We start from the raw sequence: 15,531 nt of genomic DNA, 5'->3' as shown, positions 1-15,531 counted from the left end.
ATCTGGAAAACAAAGCGTGGCAGATGAAAGATTTTGTTAGAATTAATTAGGCACTAATTATACATTGGAAAAGGAGAAACAATAAGCCTAAATTCATTTCTGAAAATGTGCATGTTTACACTAAAATCCTTACCCTGTGAATTGATAAAGTTTTCTTTTAACCAGTGCCCTGCCTTTAAGCAGTCTTGATCATCAGAGAGATTAAAGAGATTGGTAGGAACTTCACCAGTATATCTTTGTTTATAGCTGTGTATGACTTCCCTGTTAGTCTGAAGTTTACTGATCTCTGCTCCAGTGGGACATGGAACCTGACATAAATATAAAGCACATAAAATTGATAACTGTCAATTGAGACTTTGAATAGCAATGACACAAAGTATCTGACCATATAAAAATTGCTAGCCCTGTAACACTCTGATTCCTTTTGGACACATAATTTGCAATCAACAAATCACTGGTCATAAAGAGAACAGATGAGTGTTACTATATCTAATTTTCTGTTCCTTGCAGGATCTGTGAAGCAATGCAGGATTTTGAAGAAATTAGCAATTTTTTTTGCTATGTGTACATGCGCGTGCACACACACACACAATGCAGCACACATCATATGCTTACATTTATCTTCAAACATAGTCAATTAAAAACCAAAATGACAAAAACCCCTCAATTCTCCATTTTACAGGAATTGTCTTTTACTACAATTGTTATTGGCTCCCATCTTGGGGCATGCTCTTCATGCTTTGCCCTGCTCTGGCTGTGCAGAGCAGCTGGACAGCCTGTGAGTTCAGCTATCAGAGGATTCTCCTGCTGTAGGAGACTCCTGGGGTGGCAGAGGAATATTAGTGCAGTTCCACACCACCACTCTCCTGATCTCCAGCATAGGGAGTGTGGCTGAAAGAAGATGTATCTTGGGTTTCTCTACAATCTGATTATCCCCGAATGCCAAAACAATCTCTTGACGCTGAGGACAACAGGGCATAAATTAGAACCAGAATCTAGGTCAGTCCCAGTATGAAGAATGCTAAAAGCTACCTTTGATCCCCCTTCCTTTGCTCTTGCACAAGGACAGCTCAGGTAAACAACAGGATCTGGGCCATTGTTTATAACAATATGTTCAAAAATACCTCTTGGAACACTGAAAGGGTTTCACCAGAAAAATTACATTTGTGACTATCACTTTTGTGGAAACATTCTGCTGAACAGCAAAATTGCTGGCAATGGTATAAAATTGTGCTTCATTTCATGGTTATTGCTTTTTGTAATGAGTTATATACGATGATCAGTATGCAAAGCATCACAGACAGTTTTCATAAATGAGAGAATGATGAATGTTAAAAAGTTCCACAAGAATCTTGCAATTGCAACTGAACAGCCTTAGGGGGTTAAAAGTAAAGAAGATGATCAAGAATGGCATGGTAGAAAATAGAATTTGAATCTCACATCACCCTGTTCAAGCCAGGTGTGCTCTGATGATCCAGAAACAGACACTAACAGGAACTGGCTCTAGGGGAACTCCATAGTTGTGGAACTCCCCGCAACTCTTAATAAGTGTCCATTTAAAACAGTGGTGTTAAGAAGTGAACATAAGAAAATTAACAACAAAAATGTGAATAATGTACGGACTAAAAGGGACTTCACAACAATTGGCTACCAGAATTGTATAAATATGCAGATAAAGCATCTTGGTAATTATTTGTTTAACATACAGTAAGAATTTTCACAAGCAAAATTTTAACTACAATTTTTTTCCTTTTCACAGCAAAACTAAAATTTCTAAAATTGGAGCAATTCTGTGTGAGAGAGAGGGCTACAATTTTTTGTGTGTGTAAGATAAAAATTACATGAAAGTTTGAATGGTTTAACATTACTATTACAGTAACCAATTAAACCATAATTTTATTGAAGAAAGAAAAAGCAAATTGACTATGATTATGAAGCATTGAGCAAGGACTGTCCAGAGCAATGCTCTCATTGGCCACTTGGCTTCATGTGATCTAGTCACATGAAACACAGATGTGGCATCTCCATATCTTATTTACCCAATAAGGAAACATTCTGCCACTTTCATTCATACTGAATAGCATCTTAAATCAGCAGACCTATTGAAATCAATGCCACTACTTGCCAAGTAAGGTACAACTCATAAGGGTGGCAAAAGCTAGCCCTACGTAAATAAAATAGAAATTGGATTATAAAATACTTCTCCCTAGCTTCTGTACTTTTAAAAAATCTTGAGCTTTTTAACAGCAAAGGCAGATAAATTCTGCATTTCCCCTTCCCCTCCTTATTTTTCTCTCTCTCTCCTCCAGCTTAGCTACTGTCCCCAACATGCTTTGCAGGTGGTAGGGTGCTTCCAAAAGATGTCTTTCACATTGTAAAAGCTGAAGAGGGAGATCCAAACAAGTTCAGGGTGCATTTTGGTTTAACTTTTTAGTCCATCTGTCGAGCTGTGAACATATTTAGCTGTTCAAAGCGACGTTCTACTCTGAAAAGCAACTATGTAAAAATGGTACTTTTTTACTCAACAGCTCTGTTCCTTGTGTGCATTCCTGACCTCACTGAGGGGTTGAAGATTAACATTAATGTTTATGACTAAGGGGACAAGTGCTATAAAAAAAGGCTAAAAAACATATTCAGTCAGATCTGCTGATTTTAGTGACAAATATAGGGTTTTGATGCGTTTTACCTAAAAACCAATTAGTTACTGGTGTAAACTCATTGAAGGCAATGCAGCTGCACATGTGTGACATAGGGCACAACTTGGTTTTAGAATCTTATTGCCTTGTGATGATACACAAGAAAAAGAACCCACTGTGGCTGGCCGAGTCCAAGATGCGTCTGCAGGGCTGACAGATAGCATGAAACATCATTTTATTTACCTCTAAGCACATTTAATGTGGAAGTCGGAGGCACAATAAACATGGAACTCCACAATGCCCTTTTTAGAGTCACTGTTGAGAGCAGAACTGCACTAACGGTACAAAATGGAAAGCGGCCCAGCCACACACAAAGGGGCATGTGTCAGGGACAGAGCAGAGCTCAGCCCCATTCTGCAAATTCTCACCATTAGGGACCACAGTCAGGTGTAGCAATTTAGAGCTGCCCCAGCACTGCTTCAGCTTACACTGAGGCTAAAACCACTGCAGCTTGAGAACTGGCCCCAGACGACTCCCCTTCTTTCCTGTGCTAAGGCTCTGGCCAATAAAGTAAATGCTGTATGACTTCACTGCATAACAAACAGAATCTACATTTCCAATAGAAATATATTTCATTTTATGCTTAAAGAAAGTATTTGTTACTGTAATATATGCCTGTGGGGACTTAGGACTATTATTATATTCAGTTGCAATTCTCTCAAGCCTTGTGCATGCTGGTGGTTTTTACAAAAAAATTCCCACCAGTGCTACCACGGGTTTAGCTGCATAGAAGCCCTAATGCAGAGAAGGTTCCCATGTCTGGACCTACTTTTACTGCTATGTTAACAGATAAGATAATTTCCTGCATTACCTGTGATAAACCTTCCTGAATAAAATTTGACCATCTTTGGAGTCTATTGTACTAAAAATGCAAAGGTTATGTATCATTGCGGGCCTGGATGACCAAAGGATTATATTGGACAATGCAGCAGAAAAGAATGATCTTTTGGGACAACACATGTAAAGTGGATTTACTGGGCGATATCTAGGGGGAAATGCTAATTCCACCCTCCACAGCACCTCCAGTTATGCAACACCCAGCCCATTGAAGCTATACCATGAGGACAAGGTGATTGTCTGCCGATTACCTGTTCCCAGGATCCCAAGATCAAAGGCCCAAACTGTATAAAGGAGGAACTCACAGACTCATGGGGGTGATTGTTCTGAGCTGAAGCTGTTATGAATTTGTAACCACTGCTTGGTGGGGTTTGATGGACTGATCACCTGCCAACAGGGCCGGCTCCAGCATTTCTGCCGCCCCAAGCAAAAAAAAAAAAAAAAGCCGCGATCGCAATCGGCGGCAGCAATTGGGAAAAAAAAAAAGCCGCGATCGGCGGCGGCAGTTCAGCGGCAGGTCCTTCGCTCCGAGAGGGAGTGAGGGACCTGCTGCCCCCGAATTGCCGCAGGTGCCGCCCCTCTCCCTTGGCCGCCGCCAGCAACTGCATGTTAAGCTGGTGCCTGGAGCTGGCCCTGCTTGCCAAAGCCCTTGTTGGTGCTGGGGGCAATCAGAGGTAAGCTTAGTAGCATGCCTGTAGGTTGTTTTATTATTTTAATATGTTTTCTCTGTAATACTTTCATCATAAGAATAAATGGAAAGAGCTGTGTGGTAACTTAACGGTGGGCAATTACGCTGTTTATAGTCCTTCAGGAGAAAGCAACATACAGATACTGGGCGTTTAGGCCACCTAGCTTGCAACTCACAGTATAGCCAGGGATCTGTGCAGCCTGGAAAAGCTGTGGACAAGAAGGAGAGAGATGTGGGTCCCCACCCAAGAGAGGTGACTGCTGAAAAGCTGAGAGTCTAAAGCAACCGCCCTTGCTGAACCATCAGGGGAGAAATACAGGTGCAGCTGCCCTGAACTGTGACCCTCTCCACAAACATATTAATTGTAATCACTGTAAACATCAAATGTTCATTTATTCACTATGTGCACAATCTTACCTGGTATTGCTGCCCAGTACAGAGAACAAGGTGGTCATATGGCACTTTTTTTCCTTTGGAAACCACTACATGTTTGGCAGCTCGGTCTATGCCAGTCATTTTACCAACCACAACATTAACCCAGGAACAAAGTGACATCAATGCATAATCTTTATCATTAAAACAGTGGCTGTGAAGAAAGAATATCTATAAGTGACATTTTAGCAGCTGACAGCAGGCATTAATTAGACATCTGGTGAGTTGGTTCAAGTCCCCTAGTGGTTCAAGTCTGTTGTCTTGCTGTGAGCTTACTAAAGCCTATAGTGAGAGATTATTCATTATGAAACACTCAGTTACAAACTGACAAGTTCCTGTTAAAACCAAATAATTCCTCCCAGCGTCAGGCCACACTACAACAGAGTTTAAAAACAAGTCCGAAATATATACTTTACTATGGTTCAAATTTGCAGTCTGATGCACCGTGCAGAGTTTTGTATCTGTAAAATAAACTGTTTTTCTTACCTGATAATTTCCTCTCTTTGGCTGTCTCTACAAAATGCCCTTTTGCTAAAATATTCCTACTTTTGCTACCACTAGTTCAGCTCCACCAGTAACAGCTGTGGTGAGACCACTAACCACTAGTATAACTACTGTCTTACATAGCCCTGCTCTGATAGTGTTTACAACTACAAAGACGGCTACAAAGGCAGAAATGCCAGTAAAGGGCAGAGATATCATCAGATCTGCTCTTCTGCTTTCCCTCTCCAGATGAGCTCTTCCAAAATGGTAAGGATGAAAAACATTGTAATGACATTAAAGAAACCTTCAAAATGCTGTATGAAGCAACCAAAGAGATGCCATTCACAGGAGGGAGAGGGAGATTATCATATGCGCCAAGAGGAAGAAATTAGCAGGCAAATGAAAATCTCTCTCTCTCTCTCTTGAAAGTGTATGTCTGATAATCCTCATAAACACAGGGTCTGACTGACAAGCAATTCATTCCCAACCCTTAAGGAGAGGAGGAATTTTGAAAGCAATTAATTTATATACAATGCAACAAAGAACAGTTTACGTGCAATTCTTCTATAAACAAAGCCCTCTTCCATTTAGCAATTGCAGCCATAGAGGCCTTTTTTACTCTTGACTGTTTGGTGGTAAGTGAGGAAAGAGGTTTACTCAGATTACTCAGTTGTTTTGTTCAGACAGACTCACTACTTCTATCCTAACTCTTAGCAAGTGTCATATTTATTTATTTTGTTCAAGGTTTTCATAAAGACTGATGGCCCAATGACACTGTGAATGATAAAACCTACGCTTTAGATAAATTTTTTAAAAGTACCAGTTATGTAGGAGCCTTCATCTCATTTTCAAAAGTGAATTAGGCACTCAGGGACAGATTTTTAAAGGTATTTAGGCAGCTAAAGATGTAGCTAAATGCCTAATGGGATTTTCAAAAGCACCTAAGCAGGTTAGGCACCTAATTCCCTTTGAAAATCTGGCCCTTAGGAGCCAGAGTCTCAATGAAAGTAAATGCGACAACCTCTTAAAATTCTTGTGAAAACAGAACTTTGGTGCCACAGATGACATTTGTATATAGAAATTCATCTATTTTGGAAGATGGGAGACTACCAGCAGACATTCATCTTAGTGCTTAGATCTTAAAAGGTGGTTTTCCTCTCAGGGGTGCCACATTTATTGAGTCTCAATGACTCCATATCAAATTTGCTCATTTTACTATTCCCCCCCACCAGTCAGACACGCAAACTCACTCTGGGTTCTGAAAGCAAAGCTGGTTCTTTCTGGCTCACACACTATCTTAATAATTAAAATTTTGTAGGTCAACTTCTGCCCTCAGTTATACCTGTATAACACCATTGCCTTTGGTGCTGTTACAGAAGTATGATGGAAGGTATAAACCGAAGATAATGGTGATAAGCTTGATCAAGATGTTCAAAAATGACCTGTGATTTTGATTGCCTCAATTTTTTATGTCCAGCTGAGACACCCCAAAGGAGTCTGATTTTCAGTAAGTGGGTGCTGTGTATTTTCTGAAAATAATACCCTTTTAAGGTGTTTCAAGGTAGGCACCCCAAATCACTGGTTGCTTTTGAAAATATTGGCCAAGATCTATTTTTGCTGCACCAAAGTCTATGGGGGAGGGGGTAAATTGCCTGTTTTAAATCTAGCCTCCTTAAATAGGTATGTGACTGGCCAGTATTTTCTAGAGAGGGTATCAAAGATTTAGAAGCTGCTGTTTACAAAGGGATCTTTCTAGCAAAACCAGAAAGAAACGGAGCCTCTTTGGCACCCTTATTCATTCAAATTATAAGAAATCCCAAAGTCTCAACTATATTACACTAACAGTGTGCTCACTGCTTTACAGACTGGTGTGAAGAAAAACACTCCTCCCCAAATTGCTTTTCTCTCTCATATATGAAGATAAAATACCTAAACAATCTATAGACCTATTCCCACAAAATATCTAGGAGACCAGGGAGAAAGCATTGTCAACCTGGAAACTATAATAATCTGAATTATTGTACAGGGCTGAGTCTTTGCAATAGTGGCTTGTGGAAGTATGTGGAGAACTCCATGTGGCTGGCTGCTCTTCAAATCCTCTGAGTCTTGATACTTCCCTTACAAAAACCCAGATGTGACCCTAAGAGCACCCCGATGTCAGATGACACACTGTTGTCATGATATTTATTCAAAAGGTGGCATGTAATATATAATTGGAAAACTAATAACCCTCTGATTATTAATATTGAGTGATGTCTGTATGGTTAACCCACAAAGAACTTTACAGATATGCTGGAAATATGTGACTAAAATATGTTTAAACCAGGCATGTTAGGAAGAGTTCATAAACAATTTTTCTCCAAAGGAAAGAGGTCAACACCTCAAACCATATGTGGTCAAATTCAATGGGCTATTCATTTGTATTGGAGGTTGCAGGAAGAAATCATTTGCATTGTAAAAATCAACAATGGGGAGGAACCAGCATGGAGTCTGCATCAGACAGCACGGCGTCCACACCCAGCAGGGGAAAGGAACTTTATGTGGGGAGACCCTATAGAAGAATACATTTCAGAGGTTTGCGGGACTATGAAGAGAGGGAAATTGAACCCTAAGTTATTCATCTCTTGAGGGAACAAAGCAGCCAGCTCTTTGAATCTGTAAGGGTTGATCCTGGCTGGAAAAGCCAGTCATGCTGGAGAAGTTGCTTTAAGTAGGGAAACTATATTGAACAAGAACTATAACTAATTAAGTTAAGTTTCAGTCTTATAAACACATTTTACTTTTGTTTGTTTGTAACCATTTTTATCTTTATTCTTTCTACTTGGTATCACTTAAACCTATGTCCTTTTGTAAATAAACTTGTTTTACTTTACCTATAAACCAACTCAGTGCTTTGTTTGAAGTGGAAAGTCTGTCAACCCCAGTTAAGTTAATAAGCTGCTGTGTCTCTTTAAAGGAGCAGTGAACTTGCTAAGATTTTGTGAATGCTACAGTCAGAGGGGCTGAGCACTGCAGAGAAAGGTGTTATTTGGGGAGAACTTGGGACTGGAAAGGTGTTGGTGTTACCGTGCAAGGAGCAACCAAGCTGGTGGAAGCCAGGGTGAGATCAGTGTGGTAATCATCAGGCTGTTGGTATCAGGGCTCTGAACCAAAGCTGCACAGTACAAAGGCACCCAGGACTACAGGGTAGGTGGTGACAGAACACCTTACTTGTCTGGCTTAAACCCAGATCCTCACATCGGAAGAGGGAAAATCATCTCTTAAAAAACTCCACAAGGTTCTTCTAGAACAGTTGGAGGTTTGTGCTACTTGTAAAGACAAGCTGCTTACAGGCCCATGAAGGGACGGACCCTGAAGATCCAAATTACAGTGGCTTTTGAATGAAATAGAAAGCTGAATGGATGTTCTAGACAGAAGTCATAGACCTTTTAACATCAAGCTTGTGAAGTAAGGTCTTTATGGGGAAATATACATCAGAAAATGTTGGCAATATAACTGACTGATTAAGGTGAAACGCAGATGCCACATTTAAAAAGAATCTAGGACCAATCTGTAGCACTACTTTATCCTTTTGAAGCAACGTGCAAAGCCTGGAACTCACTCATTCTGTGAGCTGGAGTCACTGCCACCAGGAATAAAACATTCCATTTAGCAAACAAAGCACATCAGCATTGAGTGCCTCTAGAACAACTTTATTTTTTATTTGGTGTATAGTGGAAAAAGGCCCAATATAAATGCAATGAGAGTTATTCCACTGATTTCAGTGAGCTATGGACCAGGTCCCAAACACAGCGTGACTAAAAAATATGGGATCTTGATCAAGTTTGAACCCCTAAGTTCCTCGGCATTATAAACAATAAACAGAGAAAGTTGAAAAGGAACAACGTAATAACAACGATTATTATTAGTACTAATATTGCCATATTTTATATTCATATTAAAGATGACTATTAAATATAAATATTCATATTTATAAATATTCATATTCAAACACAGGTCTGATTGCTAATGGTTATTAATTATTATTGTTATTAGAGTACCCAGAAATGGGATACATGCTTCACAGAAACAAGAGCCCTGACGAGCTCTGTGATCTAATGTGCAGATTTTCAGAGGTTCTCAGCATACACATCTGCCATTCACTTTGAGGAGAGTTTTGGATGGTCAATGCTCTTGAAAATCTTGCCGTAAGTTCCGACAGGACACAAATAAGAGACAGAAATGAACAAATAGGATGAAGGGAAGAGGAAGGACTTTCCATAAAGTGAATAATAAAGAGAGGTAGGATTTGTAAAAGCACACGTGTGATTTAGAAGCACAAATGTCATTGACAGTCAATGAGACTTGTGTTCCAAAATCACTTAGGAGCTTTTAAAATCCCACCAAAGATAGTTTTAATTTCCAGCTGCTCCTTAATTAAATTAATTCAGATCCATTATTTATCTATTTTCAAATTAAAAACTAGCTCTGGTTACACAGTTATGAACTACAATTTTCTATAAATGTAGATATTTTGTAAATGTCACTGGAAATATTTGTTTACATATGAAACATGTATATAGGGATGTGGGTTATCTGTTAAATTCAAATCTTCTTTGCCTTTGTCTTGCCCTATTAGTTGGGTTGGCACCTAGCATTGTACTGACATACTCCCTGAAGACAAAGACCTAAAGTGTTGCCTACACTTATGGGGGTGTGTAGGGTACATGTAGCTACATGCCCTAGTGAAAGGTAGGCTGCGTCCACACTGCAGTGTGTCACTACATGTGGCAATGAAAGGCTCTGGCAGTGGGTGGCAGCAGGGAAAGGCTCTGGCAGTGGAATTCCTTCTGGCAAGAGGTAAAAATGATCAATACTTCATGATGTTCTAAACTCCATGCAAAATTAATCTCTGTGACATGGCTTTCCATCACTTGTAGGTACAGATACATATATCCACAAGGTGTGGCAGTTCAGGAGACGTGGAGAATGCCTTTGAGAAAGCACATCAATAATTGAGGATCACAACAGAACTGTGTCGAATCCCAACCTGGAGAGTTTTTCTGATTATGTTTTTATTTTTTCTGATTATGTTTGTATTTTAGTTTCTTATTATAAGCGCTAAGACTTGAGGAAAATACACATTTCTGTAAATATGTATGCTGAATTGTACTACAAAGTCACAAAAAAATTCACATGTATTATATTTTCCTTTGAAACTATCACAAATATTTAGAAATTAAATCAAACCTGTGAATTAAAAATCCTCTGTTCTTAGAGTCTGGTGGATTTTTTCCTGGAAGCCCATGAGTTGAAATCAGGGTCAGATTGTTAAACTTCAGGTGCGGACTAAAGAAGTAAAAACAAAATGCAAAACATAGATCAGCATGAGTTTGCTGAAGTTCAGTTAGATATACTTGCAATTTGATTTTGCTGAAATGTACTGTTATAATTAGTGTTTACATCCAACAGGGTTTCCCAATCTATTCCTGAGAAGTTTGTTTTAGCTGTACAGAATCCAGCACAATGAGGCCCTGAATCTGATTGGGGATCTCTGGGCTACATCATAATACAGATAAGAAATACAATACAAATAATTATGATCTGTGTCCCTAGAGCTATATGGCATAAATTACTTCAGTCACCACTTAACTTGAAAGTCATCCTAGAGCTAGACTGAGCCTTTGCTCAATGACTTGGGTATGAGGAAGCATGTATCGATGCTGCCTCAGAAGTGCGCCATGGCAGGAACTGACTCAGGCCTTGCCTTCACTTGCTAATTAGGTTGTGTTAGAAAACGGCCTTGAGGAGTCATAGTAATGAACACAGTGTTAAGCATGACTTAGCACTCTGAGTAGAGGAGGGCTGTTGTGTTTGACATAGCGTTGGCTAGCTGTAGTAGCTGGCATGAAGTTAAAACACAATAGTCCTTGTCAACCTTGAGTGTAATACCATGTCAGTCACTGCAGCTTCTCTAGTTAGTGCTCCCACCCACATGACCTAATTTTCTGGGGAAAACAAAGCTCTATAGAATTAAAATTCCTTCTCTGATCCCCCCCTGCCCTTAGGAAGATATACATGTCACTAGGTGTAGATTGCTTTCACTCGTGCCAGTTCAGCTTTGCCTGCTGGCACTACAGAGGGGATGGAGCCAAGGCTGTCCCCACTCTCTGCCCACCTTCTCAGGGGTGCAGTTCCTGTTCTTCCCCTCACATCTGAACCCAAGTTTTGGGGAGGCCATGCTGGTTAGTGAAGATGATCTTACTCCCCCTTTAATCCCTGTAGAGCTCCATTAGTGCCAGCCACAATCTGGATCGCTAATTCAAATTCTTGGATAAGGTTAAGATTCAGCAGATGTTTTCGTAAGAGGGCCTGGCTGACATTCCTGCTTCAGACCCTCAAGCGGAACCCTTCCGAGGCTTCACTTATACAAATAAAGTTGTTTGTTGCTGATAGACAGCAACGGTAGAAGGAAGACCCTTGTGTTATCTTCATGTGGGAGTTTAAACATGGCTATATCTTTCTGTCTCTCTAGTAAACATACAGCTCACCACACCCATGCAAAGTTAAGATAGTGCAAGTAAAGAGAAGGCAAAGCAGAAATAAAGTCCCTGTTTTAGCAAAGCAACGTTAACTTTAAGCACACATTCGACTTCCATTGATTTCAACTGCTTTGCTGAATAGGAATGGATTTAGATATGTGCTTCAGTGGTTTGCAGAATTGGGGCCAAAGCGCATATTCAGACAGACACAATGCATGCTGGAAATGTGCAGTTATTCAGACAGCTGATGAATATCAGTGGACAACTACAATTACTGCTTTCACATGGCTTCAGTGCATGCTAGGAAAAGGACAGACCCTTAGCAACAATGTGTAGGTTATGCTTAGAGCAGAGTCCCACACCTGCTGAGCACTGCCCAAAGCAGGATATAGTGTTTTCATGAGTGACCGGTTCCTCCCAACGTGCCATTACATGACATGCGACAAAGGCAGGAAGCAGTCCCGCTGGCGGGATGGTTGAAATAAGGCTATCCCAACTTTGTCAGTGCTGTTTGTGGCTCAGTCGCCAAAGGAAAATAGCTGGACAGTGAGGCCACCGTGGCATGAGAGAGCCTCGTGGCCTGCAATACTCTAGCCACCTCCTGTAATGGATTCCTGGCAACAAGGAGAGTACATCTACTTCCTGTAATGGATTCCTGGCAACGAGGAGAGTACATCCACTTCCTGTAATGGATTTCTTGGAATGAGGAGGGTTCGTCAATGGAACAGCAGATTTTTCGATGCCATCCCCAGCAGGTTCCACAGAGCAATTCATTTGTGTGGGCCAGAATCTAAGCACCAAGAGATTCTGCCATTTTCTCAATTGCATGTGCTTTTTGACACATATCAAGAGAATTTGTCCCACTGCATTTTGATTAACAACGTGGGCTCCGACAATATATTAAACTAACCTGGATCTGACATTTAAAAACAAATAAATATTATGAATGATTAAGCCTTATAATCTTCAAGGCTTTGTACCACTTAAATATGGATAGATATAAGTGCTACAAGGAAATGGTATGCTTTTTATCTACTAATGTTAATTTGTTATTCATACATTTAAAAAAATATATTCAAACAAAGTGAAAGGTCATACTTAAACCAAGGAATTTCAAGGTTATGGCTGCCACTCTATAAATGCATATTAATAGTTTAATTCTGGATTATGGATCATCTACTATAAATCTCCATGCATACTTTGGGCACAATGTAATAAATAACCTGAATGTAACAGCGTGCATATATTTATACAGATTATAGGCCTGATTTTCATTTACACAAAAGACATTTTACACAACAGTGCAAAAGGTCCTTAAAGTGGGTATAAATATAATTTTCTCCCATTTTAAGGCCCCTTTATACTCAGAGTGTTGTAAAGTGGCTTTAGTGTAAATGAAAAAACAGACCCAATCCATTCGTCTGCATTTTAAAACATACAGTACGCCATCTGCATTTGGAGCTGCTACTGTGGGTGTGAGTGTGAATGAATACCATTAATCGTCAAGATCCATAATATTCAGATACTTGGCAATTTACATACAGTTATCAGGACAATAACTGGAAACTGATATACAAATTACTGATGTTTCAATGTATAAATCTGTCCCTCTGCCCCCTTCATACATCACTTATCATCTTTGATTGTAAGCACTTTGGGGGAGGGACCATTTCTTCATGGATGCTGTACAGCACCTAGCACAACGGGGGCTCCAATCTTGAGTGCTACTGTAATGTACATACTAAATTACATTGAAAGAATCAAGTTAAAATAACATTAAGGATGCAAAGTCAGGCACTCAATAGTTAGGAAATGACAGTTTTAAGGTTGCTTGTGAAACTTTAATTTTCCCTCTCACTCTGATACTGCCTTTAATTACATGATCCCATATTATTTTTCTACAGGAAATCTACCTCATTCAGTAAATGTGTAGTTATTTAATATTTCTTTTTATCCTCACTGTGTGGCCCCAGGCCACCTTATCCATTCCAACATTGCACTGAATGAAATATTATTAATTTCCTCCGCAGCACTTCTAGGATGTTCTAACCATAACATCCAAGTGCTTCACAAACATTACGTAATTTATCTTTACAACACCTTTGTGAGATTGGGTGGTGTTTTTATCCCCATTTTACTGTCTGGGAACTGAAGCTCAGAGAGAGAGATTAAGGCCCAAATTCTCAAAAACATTCACCAATTCTGATGGCCAAATTGGCGACACTTAGGATCTGAATTTTCAGAATACTTTTATAGCATTTTTATAGCACTTAATATGTCAAAAGCACAGCTCCAACTGAGTTTGGCTGCAGGTGTCAGTGCTCAGCACTTCTGCAAATCTGCCCCCAAGTGTCTCATATTGGGCAACTATGAACATTTTGGTTTAAGTGACTTGCCTAACATCACACAGGAACTCTGTGGCAGAGGTCGACATAGAATCCAATTCTCCAGGGTAGCATTCCACTTAATCATGAAACTGTCATCCTCTTGCTATAGTTAGGGCCCTACCAAATTCACGGCCACGAAAAACGCGTCACCGACTGTGAAATCTGGTTTCTCCCCTGTGAAATTTGGTCTTTTGTGTGCTTTCATCCTATACTATACAGATTTCATGGGGAAACCATGTGTTTCTCAAATTGGGAGTCCTGACCCAAAAGGGAGTTGCAGGGGGATCGCAAGGTTATTTTAGGGGTGGTTGTGGTATTGCCACCCTTACTTCTGCGCTGCCTTCAGAGCTGGGTGGCCAGAGAGCGGCAGTTGTTAGCTGGGAGCCCAGCTCTGAAGGCAGTACCCTGACAGCAGCAACGCAGAAGTAAGGGTGGTAATACTATACCATGCTACCCCTTACTTCTGCACTGCTGCCTTCAGAGCGGGGCAGCCGGAGAGTGGCGGCTGCTGACTGAGGGGCCAGCTCTGCAGGCAGCAGCGCAGAAGTAAGGGTGACAATATTATACCATGCCATCCTTACTTCTGTGCTGCTGCTGGCGGGGGTGCTGCCTTCAGAGCGGGGATCCTGGCCAGCAGCCATCATACTCCAGCTGCCTATCTCTGAAGGCAGTGCCGCCGCCAGCAGCAGCTCAGAAGTAAGGGTAGCAGTACTGCAACCTCCCCCCCAATAACCTTGCGACCCCCCCAACAACTCCTTTTTGCGTCAGGACCCTACAAGTACAACACTGTGAAATTTCAGATTTAAATAGCTGAAATCATGAAACTTATGATTTTTAAAATCCTTTGATCGTGAAATTGACCAAAATGGATTGTGAATTTGGTAGGGCCCTACCTATAGTCCAGTCACACTTAGAAGATGTGAGGGGCTGGAGCATGCTCAGTACAGACAGAATCTTCAGAGATTCTAGCCTCCAGATTCTAACAAGCATGTGCAGACTGAGATTTTACAAAGGCTGATAATCTGGTCAAATTTGGGCATTTTTTCTCAGGAACAATGAAAGGCACATCCCTGACACTAGGATGGCCTCCCTGCCAAATTTGAAGACCCTTCTCCCAGGCATGAAGACACTAGAGCATCTAAAATAATTTCTTACAACTACTTCATTAACATGAGCAAAACAAAGTATTTTTCTATAACCTTGTACTAAGAAAAGGCTGAACTCTTTTTGTAGAAACTTTCTAGAACAATTCAGCCTGAGGCAGAGAAAATGAACACAAAATCGCAACACGAATGGTGAAAGTTTTGCAAAGTTATAAGTAAGGCTACGATTTAGTCATGGGTATTTTTAATAAAAGTCATGGACAGGTCACGGGCAATAAACAAAAAATCACAGCCTGTGACCTGACCATGATTTGTACTATAAATATCCCCGACTAAATGTTAGCCGGGGGGTTGCTGTTCTGGAGGGCCGCTGCTCTGGAGGGC

General features: G+C 40.5%; 1 protein-coding gene across 3 annotated transcripts in view; it reads right to left on the bottom strand.

Moving 5' to 3' along the window:
• CFAP61 (cilia and flagella associated protein 61) overlaps positions 1-15,531 on the bottom strand; it is a 194,932-nt gene that overhangs the window by 66,803 nt on the left and 112,598 nt on the right. For all 3 annotated transcript variants that reach the window (XM_008173983.4, XM_024110661.3, XM_065589825.1), the window contains 3 exons: positions 10,366-10,464; positions 4,639-4,807; positions 134-308 (listed from right to left, as the gene is read on the bottom strand). In XM_008173983.4, coding sequence (XP_008172205.2) covers positions 134-308; positions 4,639-4,807; positions 10,366-10,464 — 443 coding nt within the window. The remainder of the gene's footprint in view (positions 1-133; positions 309-4,638; positions 4,808-10,365; positions 10,465-15,531) is intronic.

The sequence above is a fragment of the Chrysemys picta genome, chromosome 3 (assembly GCF_011386835.1).
Source record: "Chrysemys picta bellii isolate R12L10 chromosome 3, ASM1138683v2, whole genome shotgun sequence".
Taxonomy (NCBI): domain Eukaryota; kingdom Metazoa; phylum Chordata; order Testudines; family Emydidae; genus Chrysemys; species Chrysemys picta.
This window is presented reverse-complemented; position numbering and strand designations above follow the sequence as displayed.